This window comes from Macaca fascicularis, chromosome 8 (genome assembly GCF_037993035.2).
Source record: "Macaca fascicularis isolate 582-1 chromosome 8, T2T-MFA8v1.1".
NCBI classification, from domain to species: Eukaryota; Metazoa; Chordata; class Mammalia; order Primates; family Cercopithecidae; genus Macaca; species Macaca fascicularis.
Window position 1 is genome coordinate 9,095,391 of NC_088382.1, and position 15,892 is coordinate 9,111,282.

Sequence of the window (15,892 nt, forward strand, 5' to 3'; positions counted from 1 at the left end):
CTGGGTAAATAACGAAATGAAGGCAGAAATAAAGATGTTCTTTGAAACCGAAGAGAACAAAGACACAACATACCAGAATGTCTGGGACACATTTAAAGCAGTGTGTAGAGGGAAATTTATAGCACTAAATGCCTGCAAGAGAAAGCAAGAAAGATCTAAAATCGACACCCTAACATCACAATTAAAAGAATTAGAGAAGCAAGAGCAAACACATTGAAGAGTCAGCAGAAGGCAAGAAATAACTAAGATCAGAGTAGAACTGAAGGAGATACAGACACAAAAAACCCTTCAAAAAAATCAATGAATCCAGAAGCTGGTTTTTTGAAAAGATCAACAAAATTGATAGACTGCTAGCAAGACTAATAAAGAAAAGAGAGAAGAATCAAATAGACATAATAAAAAATGATAAAGGGGATATCACCACTGATCCCGCAGAAATACAAACTACGATCAGAGAATACTATAAACACCTCTACATAAATAAACTAGAAAATCTAGAAGAAATGGAGAAATTCCTGGACACGTACACCCTTCCAAGACTAAACCAGGAAGAGGTTGAATCTCTGAATAGACCAATAACAGGTTCTGAAATTGAGGCAACTTACCAACCAAAGAAAGTCCAGGACCAGACAGATTCACAGCCAAATTCTACCAGAGGTACAAAGAGGAGCTGGTACCATTCCTTCTGAAACTATTCCAATCAAAAGAAAAAGAGGGACTCCTCCCTAACTCATTTTATGAGGCCAGCATCATCCTGATACCAAAGCCTGGCAGAGACACAACAAAAAAAGAGAATTTTAGGCCAATATCCCTGATGAACATTAATGCGAAAATCCCAATAAAATACTGGCAAATCGAATCCAGCAGCGCATCAAAAAGCTTATCCACCCCAATCAAATCAGCTTCATCCCTGGGATGTAAGATTGGTTCAATACATGCAAATCAAAAAACGTAATCCATCACATAAACAGAACCAATGACAACAACCACATGATTATCTCAATACACGCAGAAAAGGCCTTTGACAAAATTCAACAGTCTTTCATGCTAAAAACTCTCAATAAACTAGGTATTGATGGAACGTATCTCAAAATAACAAGGGCGATTTATGACAAACCCACAGCCAATATCATACTGAATGGGCAAAAACTGGAAGCATTCCCTTTGAAAACCTGCACAAGACAAGGATGCCCTCTCTCACCACTCCTATTCAACACAGTAATGGAAGTTCTGGCCAGGGCAATCAGGCAAGAGAAAGAAACAAAGAGCATTCAGTTAGGAAAAGAGGAAGTCAAATTGTCTGTTTGCCGATGACATGATTGTGTGTTTAGAAAACCCCATCACCTCAGCCGAAAATCTCCTTAAGCTGATAAGCAACTTCAGCAAAGTCTCAGGATACAAAAGTCAATGTGCAAAAATCACAAGCATTCCTATACACCAAGAACAGACAGAGAGCCAAATCATGAGTCAACTCCCATTCACAATTGCTACAAAGAGAATAAAATATCTAGGAATCCAACTTACAATGGATGGGAAGGACCTCTTCAAGGAGAACTACAAACCACTGCTCAACGAAATAAAAGAGGACATAAACACATGGAAGAACATTACATGCTCATGGATAGGAAGAATCAATACAGTGAAAATGGCCATACTGCCCAAGGTAATTTATAAATTCAAGCTATCCCCATCAAGCTACCATTGACTTTCTTCACAAAATTAGAAAAAAACTACTTTAAATTTCATATGGAATCAAAAAAGAGCCTGCATAGCCAAGACAATCCTAAGCAAAAAGAACAAAGCTGGAGGCATCACACTACCTGACTTCAAACTATACTACAAGGCTACAGTAACCAAAACAGCATGGTACTGGTACCAAAACAGATATATAGACCAATGGAACAGAACAGAGGCCTCAGAAATAACACCACACATCTACAGTCATCGGATCCTTGACAAACCTGACAAAAACAAGCAATGGGGAAAGGATTCTCTATTTAATAAACGGTGCTGGGAAAACTGGCTAGCCATATGTAGAAAGCTGAAATTAGATTCCTTCCTTACACCTTATAAAAAATTAACTCAAGATGGACTAAAGACTTAAATGTAAGACCTAAAACCACAAAAACCCTAGAAGAAAACCGTGGCAATACCATTCAGGACATAGGCATGGGCAAAGACTTCATGACTAAAACACCAAAAGCAATGGCAACAAAAACCAAAATAGACAAATGGGATCTAATTAAACTAAAGAGCTTCTGCACAACAAAAGAAACTATCATCAGAGTGAACGGGCAACCTACAGAATGGGAGAATATTTTTGCAATCTATCCATCTGACAAAGGGCTAATATCCAGAATCTACAAAGAACTATAACAAATTTACAAGAAAAAAACAAACAAGCCCATCAAAAAATGGGCAAAGGATATGAACAGACACTTCTCAAAATAAGATATTTATGCAGCCAACAGACATGAAAAAATGCACATCATCACTGGTCATCAGAGGAATGCAAATCAAAACCGCAATGAGATACCATCTCACACCAGTTAGAAAGGCGATCATTAAAAAGTCAGGAAACAACAGAAGCTGGAGAGGATGTAGAGAAATAGGAATGCTTTTACACTGTTGGTGAGAGTGTAAATTAGTTCAACCATTGTGGAAGACAGTGTGGCGATTCCTCAAGGATCTAGAACTAGAAATACCATTTGACCCAACAATCCCATTACTGGGTATATACCCAAAGGGTTATAAATCGTGCCACTATAAAGACACATGCACACATATGTTTACTGTGGCACTATTCACAACAGCAAAGACCTGGAACCAACCCAAATGTCCATCAATAATAGACTGAATAAAGAAAATGTGGCATATATACACCATGGAATACTATGCAGCCATAAAAAAGAATGAGTTCATGTCCTTTGCAGGGACATGGATGAAGCTGGAAACCATCATTCTCGGCAAAATATCACAAGGACAGAAAACTAAACACTGCATGTTCTCACTCGTAAGTGGGAGTTGAACAATGACAACACGTAGACACAGTGAGGGGAACATCACGTACCAGGGCCTGTTGGGGGTGGGGGTCTGGGGGAAGGATAGCATTAGGAGAAATACCTAATGTAAATGACGAGTTGATGGGTGCAGCACACCAACATGGCACATGTGTACCTATGTAACAAACCTGCACGTTGCACACATGTACCCTAGAACTTAAAAGTAAAATAATAAAAAAAAAAGAAAACAAAAAAACTCAGACCCTTGAAGAGCTTAGATTCTAGTGAGCAGATCTGCCAACCATTTCATCTCATTAGTTACCCAATTTATATTATGAAGCTACAGAGTCTCTCTCACTATTAAGGCTATACTTTACATTCATTAAACAACTCAATATGAGGCACGCTGCCCAATACTTTTTCCATAGTCCAAGCCCTAATGTAGAAAAGTTGAATTGATGTTTTTAAAATTTATTGTTACTGCCCAAATATCTTGTTTTAACTTCAAAGAATTGTTCATAGGTTGACGAATTACAATATAAAAACACCATGGGAAGTCTTAAAACAACCTACATATAATACTGCAAACAGCGGAGAGATTTGGTTAAACATTGAAAGTGTGCAATATACTCGGTCTGTGTTTACAGAAAAGTTAGAAAAACTTCCTCGGAAAACACCTAAAATTAAGGGCCCAGAGGAAAATCAGGTGGCCGGCTGATTGCAAAGCACCAGGAATTCACAGAACTTAGGATTTCTGATTAACATCAACTGTCAACACCCCCATGCCCCTCCCAAAAAAAAAAAAAAAAAAAAAAAAAAAACATCAAATCAATCAAATCAATCTGGTCTTTCCAGAACTCTTTCCAAAAAGTTGTTCTTTGCAGAACAGCTGTTCAAGCTAATGCCAAAAGATAATCCTTCTTGTGGCTGAAACAAACTAGTGATTCAACAAGAGGTTATTAGAATCCCTGAATCTCCATAGGACTCTGCTCTTTCCACAGATCCTTGGCTAGACCAGTTCTATTTATTAGAGAGGAAAGGCCAATGAGAGTGGGGAGGAGCTTAGACTCCTCCAAAACACTTTCACTTCTGAACTTGACCTATCCTTCCAACAACTTGTGGTATTTATTATATAATCGTACAGTTCCAAAAGTAAAAACAAAAGTATACAGGAGAAAGTGACAATGAAGAGCTCTACGGTTTTTCCCAGAAACCCAGAGGATGGACAGGGCTTTGCTGACTCCACACTCAGTGCCCAGTTTTGTATATTCCCTGGGTACAATAAGCCCTGACATGTGAATTGAGCCAGGAGGGCCTTTTCCCCTTCCAGGTAATTCTGTTCCACAACACAGTAGTTTTCTATGTTCTCAGATCACTTTCTGGTGACTCCAAGTACAAGAAGGAAGGTACTAGAGCAAGTCCACAGGGATAATGGAGAAAGGCCAAATCCCACATAGGAGGTAAGAGTAGCAGGGAATACAAATACAAATTCCTCTGATTATAAACCTTAGGAGTACTGTGATCAAAACACTGGGTGGGTCTACCTTTGCCTATGTTTAAACTGTTTTTGGTTTGTTGGCTTTGTGTTTTCAACCATTTTTTTTTTTAAGTGGCAGTAAAGTATGCCAGTGACTAAGCACAAGGGATCTGAAGCCAGACCTTCCAGATTCACTGATTCTGCCACTTAACTTTACAGGTAATCCTAGGCAAAGTACTTAATTTCTCTGTGCCTCAGTTTCCTCATCTACATAAAATGTAGATAATAGCAGTATGTTATGTACTAGGTAATTTCCCTGTTAAACGATGTTGTAGATAAAATAATACAAAGAGTAAATTAACAATGAAATATATTTAGCAACTAACTCATAGTAAATTGCTCAATAAGTGAATGCTATTATCGCTATTATCATTTAAAAATAAGGAAATAAGGCTGTATTATTACTTAAATTCTGTTTACAGGTAGAGTTCTAAGCTTTCTAGCTTTCCACTAGTACCAGGTGAGAAAGATACGTGGTCATGGATTGTATAATGATGTTTCAGTCGACGACGACTGCAAATACAACGTTGGTCCCTTAAGACTGTAACACCGTATTTTTACTAAATCTTTTCTATGTTTAAAGACACAAATACCACTGTGCTCCAATTGCCTGCAGCATTCAGTACAGCACTGTCCTGCAGAGGTGTGCAGCCCTGGAGCAATGGGCTGTACCACAGAGCCTACACGTGTAGTAGCTATGCCATCTTGGTATGTGTGAGTACACTCTATGATGTTCGCAAAATGATGAAATCATCTATCGATGCATTTCTCAGAATGTATCCTGTGCCACTCATTAAGTGATGCATGACTGTGCTCTAATCGAACCCCTAATATACAATGAGAGTTCTAGAAAGTTCTACTAACGCATAAAGCATCAGGTTCAATCTACTGTACATCGAGATGGAGGTCACTTGGTTAGAATACTGTATTGAGGCTTATTCCTAAACAAGCCTGCAAGGCCTGGGATAAGAGGACAAATGGAGGCCTACTACATGTAGCTAAAAATTTTAAAATGATCAATCGAGTTAACAACTTGTTAAATAAAATATATTCTATCCTCCTGCCTTGACGAACATTTTTCCTAACAACCTGGTTGATTCAGGTTTGAATTTAAAATTCTTAGTCCCTCAGAGTTTTATTCCAAAAGGCAGCAGGGCACAGACAGCTGATTCTCATATCCCAGGCTCTTCCCTTCCACTGCTTCCTGAATCCCGCTCTCTCCAGCACAGGAGGCACCTCACATTCATTTGAGAGGATATCCCAGCCCTTAGTGCCAGGATCTATCCACGACACTCCCCAACACAGCCCTGGGCCATCACTCAGGCCCAAGGGCACAGTCAATGGTGGCATGTTCCCACCTGGAGGAGATGGACGGACCTTAGGAAACAGACTGTGTGGATGCGGACATGGGCTCAGGGATTCGGGGCAAGGAACTCCAGATGTCCAGAACGTGGTGTAGGAGAGCCCATGAGAGCTGAATAAGCACATTCCCACGTGACCCCTCACCCCATGGGGCCCTCTAAAGTGAGGAGTTCCACTTGCCCAAGTTTAAGAGCAGTACTGTGTGAGTGAGGCCAAGCTATTACTCCTCTTTTACACTACTTGTTCTATCCTGGGACGTCTTAGTCAAAAGCTGATTGCAGGCCTAGCCCCACACAACTGGTTTCAAAGAGATGCTGGGCTACATCAGCACATATACAAATCATTCCTTAAGAAGACAAGGCACTATTAATTCCCATACAGTCCCATCTCAAGCTGAATCACAGACTGGAGGGACCCATAATTCAAGCAGCTTAAAATTATATATGCACACAAAACACACAACTTAGTACATCTTTATATTCGTAAGGATACAAAAGGTTAACAACAGCGAAAATAGCTGTGCCTGGCTTGCGCTTTCTGCTCCCTTTTACTCTCCCCAGGGCAACTCTGCTTTCCAGAGGACTGCATCTCTAATTCTACTACCCAAAAGAGAAAACGATCAGTTCAGTGTTCACATCTGAAACCTTCCAGAACTCAGCATTATTTTTCCACCGGAACACTGTATGAACAAAGGAAGACACTGAAGTTTTACAAACATATTGGAATATCATCTGGAAATCTGCTAGTGATATTCCCCAAAATTATGTTAGCATTCACACACTTTCATATTCTTTCACTTTTGCTGAGTGGACAGGGCTGCCCTGACTTATGTAATACCTAAGACATTTATCCCATGCCCCAGAAATTTTTTAATTATTATGAATCTACTCAAGTCAAAAGTAATTTGGCTGTTTATGGCAATTAAATGACTTTTTCAAGATTATGTGATTTAAAAGATTGACTCTTTTGACAAAATAATATGTATTCATGATAGGAAATATACACAAATAAAAACAACATAGTTCACTTAAACCCCCCACCAGAGCCCAGGGTTCACTGTTACCATTCTGAAGTGACTATGGAATTTCAGGCTAGGTCCAGCTAGAATAATATTAGTTGTTTCTAAGTGAGAATGTGCTTCCATTATAAATGGGGTATGACTACTTCCTCTGCTTTGGCAGAATTCAGAGGCCCATCCATGAATGGTCACAGATTTCCCATCAAAGGAAACCCATCCTCTGGTCATCGGGTGTCCTGTGAGAGCCAAATCACCAGGACCTTCCCAGGGTTGCAGCTCTAATTCTCACCCAGTTACTCGTCATAAATTTTCTTTCTTCTTTTGAATTGTACTGTATAAACTCGAATTATTCTTCAGATATTTTCTTCTCATTTGTATCGTGTTGTACTATATTTTGGGCTTTGGTACTGAAGGTCTGATCTCAGCAATCTGAAATAGCCTTTGCACCAAAAGAGTCTTCCCCAAATATTCCTTTTTTTTTTTTTTTTTTTTTTTTTAAATATTGCTCCCACTATGCAGATGAATCAAAGATTCATTTCTTTGGCGGAGGACTCTCCATCTGTCCACTTAGCCCCCTCCCAACTCAGATACAGATTAGGTTTCTTTCAATAACATAAGGAATGTTCTCCAAAAGCTCTGGCAACTGTGGATAAAAAGGGCTTCTTTGGGCTATTACAGAACATGTGACTTTGCCAAATCAAACTTTTATTTATAAGATATGGAAGAATCAGTTATTTATGTGATTCAAGACATGCAAATTCTAAGATAGTAGGACCTAGTCAGATGTCCACATAAACTTGAGGGACTTTTTAAAGCTTAGGATTTTAACTATAACCTACTTTACTCCAACAAAATAGACCAAATAGCTAATATTTTCAGAACACTTACTCTGTACCAGGCACTAAGTACTTTATACATGTGAAATTACTCAATCCTCTCAGTTCTAACTTTACAAATGAGGAGATGGAGACACAGAGCAGATAAGGAATTTGCCCAGGATCACAGGTGAAGTGGCAGAGGCTCACCCTGCTTCTCAATCCTCACCCTAGCTGCCAACAGACACCACCCCCTATGCCAGGCTGCTACCCATCTTGAGCAGCAGTCCCTTGCTACCAGGCTCAGGGTAGTCAAGAGGCCAGCAGTGTCACACAGGTAGGATGCATCATACAGTCAGCAGGCTTTTGTGAGCTAGCCTGAGAATCTTTTACAACACTAAAATGTGAGTGCGTCTTCCCACAGGAAGAAACACTGGACTTCCAATACTGATAATAACAGCAGTAACTAACATCCTAAGAGCATTACCTATGTTAATTCTTTGAATATTCAGAATACCATGAGGTAGGTGTTATTATTACCCCTATTTTATAGACGAAGAAACTGAGGCACAGAGAGGCTCTGCAAATAACCAACAGTTTAGTAAGTGGGAGATCTGAGATTCCAACCTGGGCAGCCTGGCTTCAGAGTCTTGGCTACCAGGGTTCTTAACCATCACATTATGCTGCCCTCAAACTGCTTATTTCACCTTTCTCCATAAGTATGCAGGCTAGCAGACAACCACATTAGCAATTAGGAACACAAGGGTCAGTCGACAAGATGCGTAACCTCACTCACCGTTGGGAAGTCCTCCAGCACCTGGCGATCCTTCTCCTTGCTCTCCATGAACCGCCAGTCTGGTTGGTAAAGGAAAGAGTGAAAGTTGTGTAACAGCGGGACCTTCTTTTCCACACTGATGGTCATGTCATCTTCCAGTGTGTCCAGAGCTCGGAGAACCAGATAAAATATGCACACTGCGTTGCTGTAAAAAAGGAAAACCTATTAATATATTGGAACAAACAGCCAAAGTTATTTTATTTTAAAATAACTTATGCCAGGCCATTTTCTAAACCCATCTACACCCTTAACTCTAAAGAACTATAAGGATATCCAAAGTTTTTCATACTTAACGAAACTTACATTAGTTTTCCTTTCTTACATGAGACTAATGAACTTCTGTAGTTTGTTTATTAAAAAATAAAAACCCTACTAGTTGGGTGTCACTAGTACTCCCAGCAGTGAGTTGCATGTAACTAATGTAGAACAACTATAGAGACCAAAAGACTGAACTAATATTTGGCAAATAGAAAAGAAAGTCAGAAAACACAGTAACTTCTCGGTATAAATACGATCATACATAAAGGCAACTGGTGTTAAGTTCATGGGTGTAATCTGCACAGAGATAGCTTCAAAAGAATCAACCCAATATGCTAGAAATAGAAATGCAAAGTTGGATAAGAGAAGCCGAGAAAATACACGACCTGCTCACAGACAGGTTCAGCTGCCAGGACTAAAAAAAGTTAATAAACATCACCCCCTCCCCCCTTCTCTGAAAGGCTGGGCCCAAAGGGACACTACTAGATGGCAAAGAGCCTGGAAGGGCTTTCTAAAGTAAACACAGGGCAGGGCTATGTTCTGGGCAAGCCACAGCAACGAGGCTGCAACGCTGAGCGCTATATCAACACGTAGCCTCCAACCACTCAAAGTTCCCCGACAAGCTTTCCTCCAAGCCAGAGGCGCTGCCTCCATCACTCACCGCATTTCCCCATCCAGCGCCTGGATAACAGCTGCGAAACTGCGACTGGTCTGATTGAGATACTTGTAGCAAGTTTTCAGGCTGCTGCTGAGCGAGTCCTGCGGGCAGACAAGACACACGGCGGTGGGAGACGTCGAGGAGCAGGAGTGGGAGTGGGACTGGGGCAGGCGGCTCCACAGCCTGCCGCCCTCTCCCCGGGGCCAGTCCTTGCAGGGCCAGGCTGCAGGAGGCAAGCAGCAGCCCCGCGGGGCGGTGCCTGCGCCCGGGCCCCTGGGCGCCGCGGCGGGACTCAGCACCAACGTGCGCTTGAAGAGGGCCATGGCCTTGGTGCCGCAGGCGGCTGCGGCCATGGGAATCGCGGACCCCGCGGAGTTTTTCCTCCATAGACTCGAGCGGATCTGGGAAGCGCCCAACAAGGGGCGGGACGGGCTCGCCCTCTACTCGAATACGCGCTGGGCCGACCCAGAACGGGCCCGCCCCGCACGTGGAGGCCGCTCCCGGCCCGCAGCCCCGCCCCCGGTCTCCCGCTCCGCACCCCATCTGCACCTGGCGCCTGCTTCCTCCCGGTCTTGCCCTTCTCAACGGAACCCACCTGCCGCTAAGGGAACCCAACGCACTTCAGCTCGCTTTTCCTCCCAGTGACAGAGTCTCCCTAGACCAAACTCGACTCGGGCTCCGCTGAATCCTCTTCCCAACAAGGCCTGGACTTTGTACTCAACGCGTCTGTCTTTGCATCGCCCAATTTTACCAAGAATCCTGCTAAATTGATTTGACTAGAATCCCCCAATTTCAATATCTGATCACCCTAGACACCTGATCAGGTTCCACATCCCCCTGCATCCCTCAGGTGATGTCTGATAACTCCGGCCTGCCTTCAAGAATCCTTACCCGTGTTTCCTCGTAATAATTTTCCATCCACTGACATCCGGCTCCTCCGTCATCAATTCCTACTTTTCCTTGTATTCGGAATGGAGCCCAGTTCTGTACTGAGGTCTCTCTCCTCTTACTGTAATAGTTGTTCTGAATAAAATCTGTGTTTTGCCGTTTTACTACCACTGTCCAGCTATAGTTTTTCTCTGACACCTGTTAAGCCTCTACTATTCTCTAGAAAGCCAGCCATTCCTGTCTTCTCATCTTTCCCTTCGAAATTAATGGAAATGCAGTGCACTGACCTTTACTCTTCCCTAAAGCAAACAAGGACTGTGTTTTTCCAAAAGGGAAAAAAAGCCTCATTTTAAATGCAAGCATATCAGAAAGAGTTGCTGTTGGAAGTGTGTATATTTTCATAGACTATTTTTCAGAGCAGTTTTAGGCCCACAGGGAGTCGAAAGTACCGCGGGTTCCTATTCCCCACTTCCCTCTCCTCACCCCACAGTCTCACAACAGTTCTTTTTGGGAGAGAGATGGGAATCATTTATCTAACAGGGCCGGGTGTGGTGGCTCACGCCTGTAATCGCAGTACTTTGGGAGGCCAAGGTGGGAGAATTACTTGAGTCCAGGAATTTGAGGGCAGCCTGGGCAACATAGTGAGACCTCGTCTTCACAAAAAAGTTTAAAAAAATTTTTTTTAAAAAGCCAGGCATGGGGGCGCCCACCTGTAGTCCTAGCTACTCAAGACTAGCTACTCAGGAGGCTGAGGTGGGAGGATCGCTTGAGCCCAGGAGATACAGGTTACAGTGAACTATGATATTGTATACTACTGAGTGAGACCCCATCTCAATAAAAATTTAAAAACCCACAAATATCTAATAGGAGTGGTTAAAAAAAATATGGCATATCCACTGCTAGGAAATTCCACAGTCACTTCAGAATGGTAACAGTGAACCCTGGGCTCTGGTGGTGGGGTTAGGTGAACTATGTTGTTTTTATTTGTGTATATTTCCTATCATGAATACATATTATTTTGCCAAAAGAGTCAATCTTTTAAATCACATAATTCTGAAAAAGTCATTTTATTGCCATAAAAATTATTAGTAAAAACAAATATTTACTGGGCACCATAATATTAGTAAAGTTCAGTGTCTGGCACATAAACATATTCGGTGAAGATGTGATGAATAAATGAAGACATTCATCGAGTATTTTAAAACAATTCACCAACTCCTTCCCTCTCAAAATATGGGGAGGCAAGATTTCAGAGTGAAAGAAACAGAATAGCTGCTCCGGACTGAGCTCCAGATCAGCTCTTCACATAGCCTGACCATTACCAGGCTACAGCAGGCAGTGTTTTTAACTGCACTGCCAAATGTCATGTTCAGTCCAACCAAGAGTTTGGGGGCTGATGTTAAGCCAGGAGTTTCAATCAATGCCAAGACACAGTCCCCCTAGATTTGAACACCAACACTCCTCAAGAACACTACCCCTCCTTTCCATACAGTTCTCCACTCTGAAACGGAGCAAGCTAAGCCACTTACTCCTCCAGCTCATACCCCTGCTGCTCTTTTTCCTGTCACCTATTTGTTTCAGTGCCTTACCTTATAACAACAGTTTCTTCAAATCACCAAGAACAAAACAGGAAGACACAACTAGTAAGCACACTATGGAAAACACCACTCACTAAAAATTTCCATGAGCTAAGGGAGAAAGAAAGCTCAGGCTACTGCTGCCTGTCCCTCCTGGGTTTTCTATTGCAGTCTGAGATTCAGGGCACTCCCAAGAGCTCGCAAGTGGGAGAAAACAGGGATGGAGGGAATTTAGAGGAGGGGTGTGGGGTGGTCAGGAGGACAAGAGCAGACTCCCAGGAAGGGGCTCCAGCCTCAGGCTGAAAGTTCCACAAGTGAACAGCTACCAGCTACCGGCCCTCTATGCAGCCTTCCTCACTTTAAAATAGAATAGGTTTCTCCAGGAGGGGAAAAATACCACAAACTTGAGAACTGAATTTACATAATCAGATTGATAACCACCATTTATCAGGCACCTAACTCCATGCCAAGCACAATGTGGACATCGCCTGTTATCCTTACTCAACCCTTTAAGGTCTCAAAGGCCCACAGTCCACTGAAACATTTGTGGCAAGACCTGGGGCAGAATTCAGCATTTTTAGTGTTTTAGAAAATAGGTAATAAAACGCATATACAACCCCAGTCAGTGTGCAGTAGCATCTCATAATTATTTCTTTAGCAAAACATTTGAATATTTATACTAAGTGGGATGAATGAAGCCTCAACTTCAAGTCAGGTTTTGCTGCCAAGCGATTTTGAGCCAAATTGACAAAAAATCGTTTTCAGACCATCTTAGAGTTGGGAAGTTGTGGTTAAAAAATCGTGACCATACATACATCCCTATTTTACAGATGAAGTAACTGTGGCTCAGAGGTTAAGTTACCAAGGTTGTTCACCAAATTTAATAGAGTCAGAAACTGGACTTAATAATAATAGACTTAAGATACTAGTCTAAATAACAGGATTTAGATTTGATAGAAGCCAGATCTGCCTGATTACAAACAGCCTGCTTTTTCCATCACTTGGCTTTTGGGTGATGCCACACACCTTGCAGGCAGCATATGCCCCTAGATTTACTGATATGCTCCTAAAAATGCAATATAAATCAAGTTTACTAAACCCTGAAATTCTATAGCCAAATCCTTCTGCGATAGAAATAATCAGCCCTCAATATCTGCTAAGTGTAAATTTTTTCCCTAGTTTGTAGAGAGAAACTGGTTGGGTGCAGTGGCTCACACCTGTAATCCCAGCACTTTGAGGCTGACGTGGGAGAATCGCTTGAGCTCAGGAATTCAAGACCAGCCTGGGCAATGCAGCGAGACATCGTGTCTACAAAAAAATTTAAAAATTAGCCAGGCATTGGTGGCACATGCCTGTAGTCCTAGCTACTAAGGATCAGGAAGCTGAGGTGGGAGGATGGTTTGAGCCAGGGAAGTCAAGACTGCAGTGAGTCATGTTCAGGCCACAGCATTCTAGCCTGGATGACAGAGTGAGACCCCGTCTCAAAAAAAAAAAAAAAAAGCCGGGTACAGTGGCTCTCACCTGTAATCCTAGCACTTTGGGAGACCACGGGCAGATCACTTGAAGTCAGGAGTTCAAAACCAGCCTCGCCAACATGGTGAAACCCCGTCTCTACTAAAAATACCAAAAGATCAGCTGGGTGTGGTAGCAGGCGCCTGTAATCCCAGCTACTCGGGAGGCTGAGGCAGGAGAATTGCTTGAACTCGGGAGGCGGAGGCTGCAGCGAGCTGAGGTCGCGCCACTGCACTCCAGCCTGGGCAACAGAGCGAGACTCCACCTCAAGAAAAAAAAAAAAAAGAGAGAGAGAGAGAAGCTAAGATAATGTTAAGTGAAGGGAAATGTATTTTCCAATTTGTTTCCCCTAATTACAACTCAGTTATTTTTTTAACGGCTCATGGGGATTTAAAAAGTGCCCAGAAAGACTACAACAAAACAAATAATACTGTACCATATTATCAGAGCTAGAAGGAATAGCTCAAGTCTCACTTTAAAAAAAAATTCAGTATACTGTGAAGTCTTTCGCTACTCACTTACCATGACCACCCACTTTCCCTCCCAACAGGTGACCAATGCTACCATTTTCTCTAATAGTCTCTGTAGAAAGGAAAGAGACAGAGGAATGAAGTCTCTGGACCCAGATAAGCTCTGACTGCACTCAGATCCCTTGCCCTGCTAGCATCTTCCCCTGCGGTGCTTTTCTCCACCTGAAAAACTGTACATTTGTTTTTTTGAATTGTCTCTCTTCCACTAAAAAATAAGTTTTATAAAAGCAAGGTCTTCACCTATCTTGTTCACTGTTGTATCTCCAGCACCTAAAACACAATCTGATATACAATTGGTGGTCAAATATTTGTTAAATAAATGAATGCTACATCTAAATATAAAAAGTGACATCTGCCCTATCAAATAATAAAAGTTATTCTGCGGCAAAATAATTAAAATAATGTAGCACCGGCAAAGAAAAGATGGAGAAAATGGAATATTCTACAAATAGGCTGAAGGATGTACCTGTCCTAAAGCTGGCATGTGAAAGATAACATCAAACGAGGGTGTAGTCTACTGGGGACAAAAACCAGAAATTTATTTTCTGGTGTGTTTACTGAAGCACATGGACCCTCACAGAAAGACTCCAATGTTCAGGCACCTATCAAGCCTCGGCCTAAGTCACCTCGGCCTGAGTCACATTTGCTACTGTCCTGTTGGCCCAAAAAAGTCACAGAAATCAGCCAGGCTGGTCCAGACCAGAAGAACTTGGTTGAATGTGTCTATTAATTCAATAATCACATAGAATAATTTTCTTGTTGGAATAAAAACACCTCTTATGCATTCATTTAATAAATAGTACAGGCATGAGGCAGATAAAATGTAAGTAAAACCAAGTTCTGACCTTCCACCAACCACCTAGCTAATCCGTAGACGTACAGATAACTCATTAGAACTCGGAAGTGTAGATAGGCGATTTTAAAACTCAGGCAGCGCTGAGGATGAAGCGGTGGACAGCAGCAAGGCGGGGAGAGCTCTGGAGGAGGTGAAACTGGAGGAGTGAGATTTCATTCCAGAAATGGTGTTCATGTGATGTTACCTGCATAGTTCATTTTGCTTACCAAAACACTCACTCGTCCTCTCCCACGTATCCCACCCACATCGCCTCAGATGTGCAACCCGCGGGTTAGAACACTGGGTAAGCGCCGATGCTCACGGAAGGGACGAAACGGGGAGCGCAACCGCCGGGAACCACGCAGAAGCCGCTCAGGCCCAGGGCGGCTTGCGTGGGCAGGGACAGGCCTGCCAGGAGGGCCGCATCCACCCGGGCCCGACGTGGGGAAGGCTTGAGGTAAGGGGGACGGGAACGCCCAGGCGTCGGCCCTGCTCGCTGCGCCCCTTGCCCCAGATCCGGGCCCGGCAGCTCAGGCCCTGATGCCGTCCCGGCGCGCTGCCTCCCCGACCCAGGAAGCAGGGATGCTCGGCCCACCTGGTCCATCTTGGGCATCACCTTCCGCTTGCCCCCGATCCGGAAGCGCACCAGGTTGTAGAACTCTTCGGGGTGGCCCAGGCACTTCACGAACTCCATCCTGGCGCAGGTGGCGGACTCTCGGGCGCGGCACTCACCTCTGCGGTCCCCAGGCTCTCACCGGCCGGCCGGACCTGTGGAGTAGGCGCGCCCGGGGCTGGCCGGGCAGGGGGCGGGCCCAGCACGACGACGCCCCGCCCGCCGCTCCGCCCACTTCAACGGGCCTCGGGCACTAGCGTGGCTACCTGCGGCTGGCGGGGTGGACTGACGGGCGCTGATTCGCCAGCACCGCTCGTACTAGGAAGACGCCGGCCAATCAGTGGCGGAAGGAGCCTGGCGTGACAACACCCTAGAAGCTCATTGGAGCCGGAGAAAGAGGCCGACGAGCGGGATTGGTGCCCTGATGGAGCCGGGCCTTTGTTTTCTCCAGC

General features: G+C 43.4%; 1 protein-coding gene across 5 annotated transcripts in view; it reads right to left on the reverse strand.

The window, feature by feature from the left end:
* Nucleotides 1-15,649, reverse strand: part of FDFT1 (farnesyl-diphosphate farnesyltransferase 1) — a 34,089-nt gene extending 18,440 nt beyond the window's left edge. For 2 of the 5 annotated variants that reach the window (XM_015454440.3, XM_005562573.4), the window contains exons 1-3: nucleotides 15,423-15,649; nucleotides 9,489-9,586; nucleotides 8,531-8,714 (exon numbers count right to left, since the gene is read on the reverse strand). In XM_015454440.3, the coding sequence (XP_015309926.1) occupies nucleotides 8,531-8,714; nucleotides 9,489-9,586; nucleotides 15,423-15,521 (381 nt within the window). In that variant the 5' untranslated portion in view covers nucleotides 15,522-15,649. Of the gene's footprint in view, nucleotides 1-8,530; nucleotides 8,715-9,488; nucleotides 9,903-13,471; nucleotides 13,728-15,054; nucleotides 15,115-15,422 lie in introns of those variants that run through there. The other 3 variants (XM_074000221.1, XM_065518765.1, XM_065518767.1) reach the window with 2 other exon arrangements.
* Nucleotides 15,650-15,892: the final 243 nt, after the last annotated feature.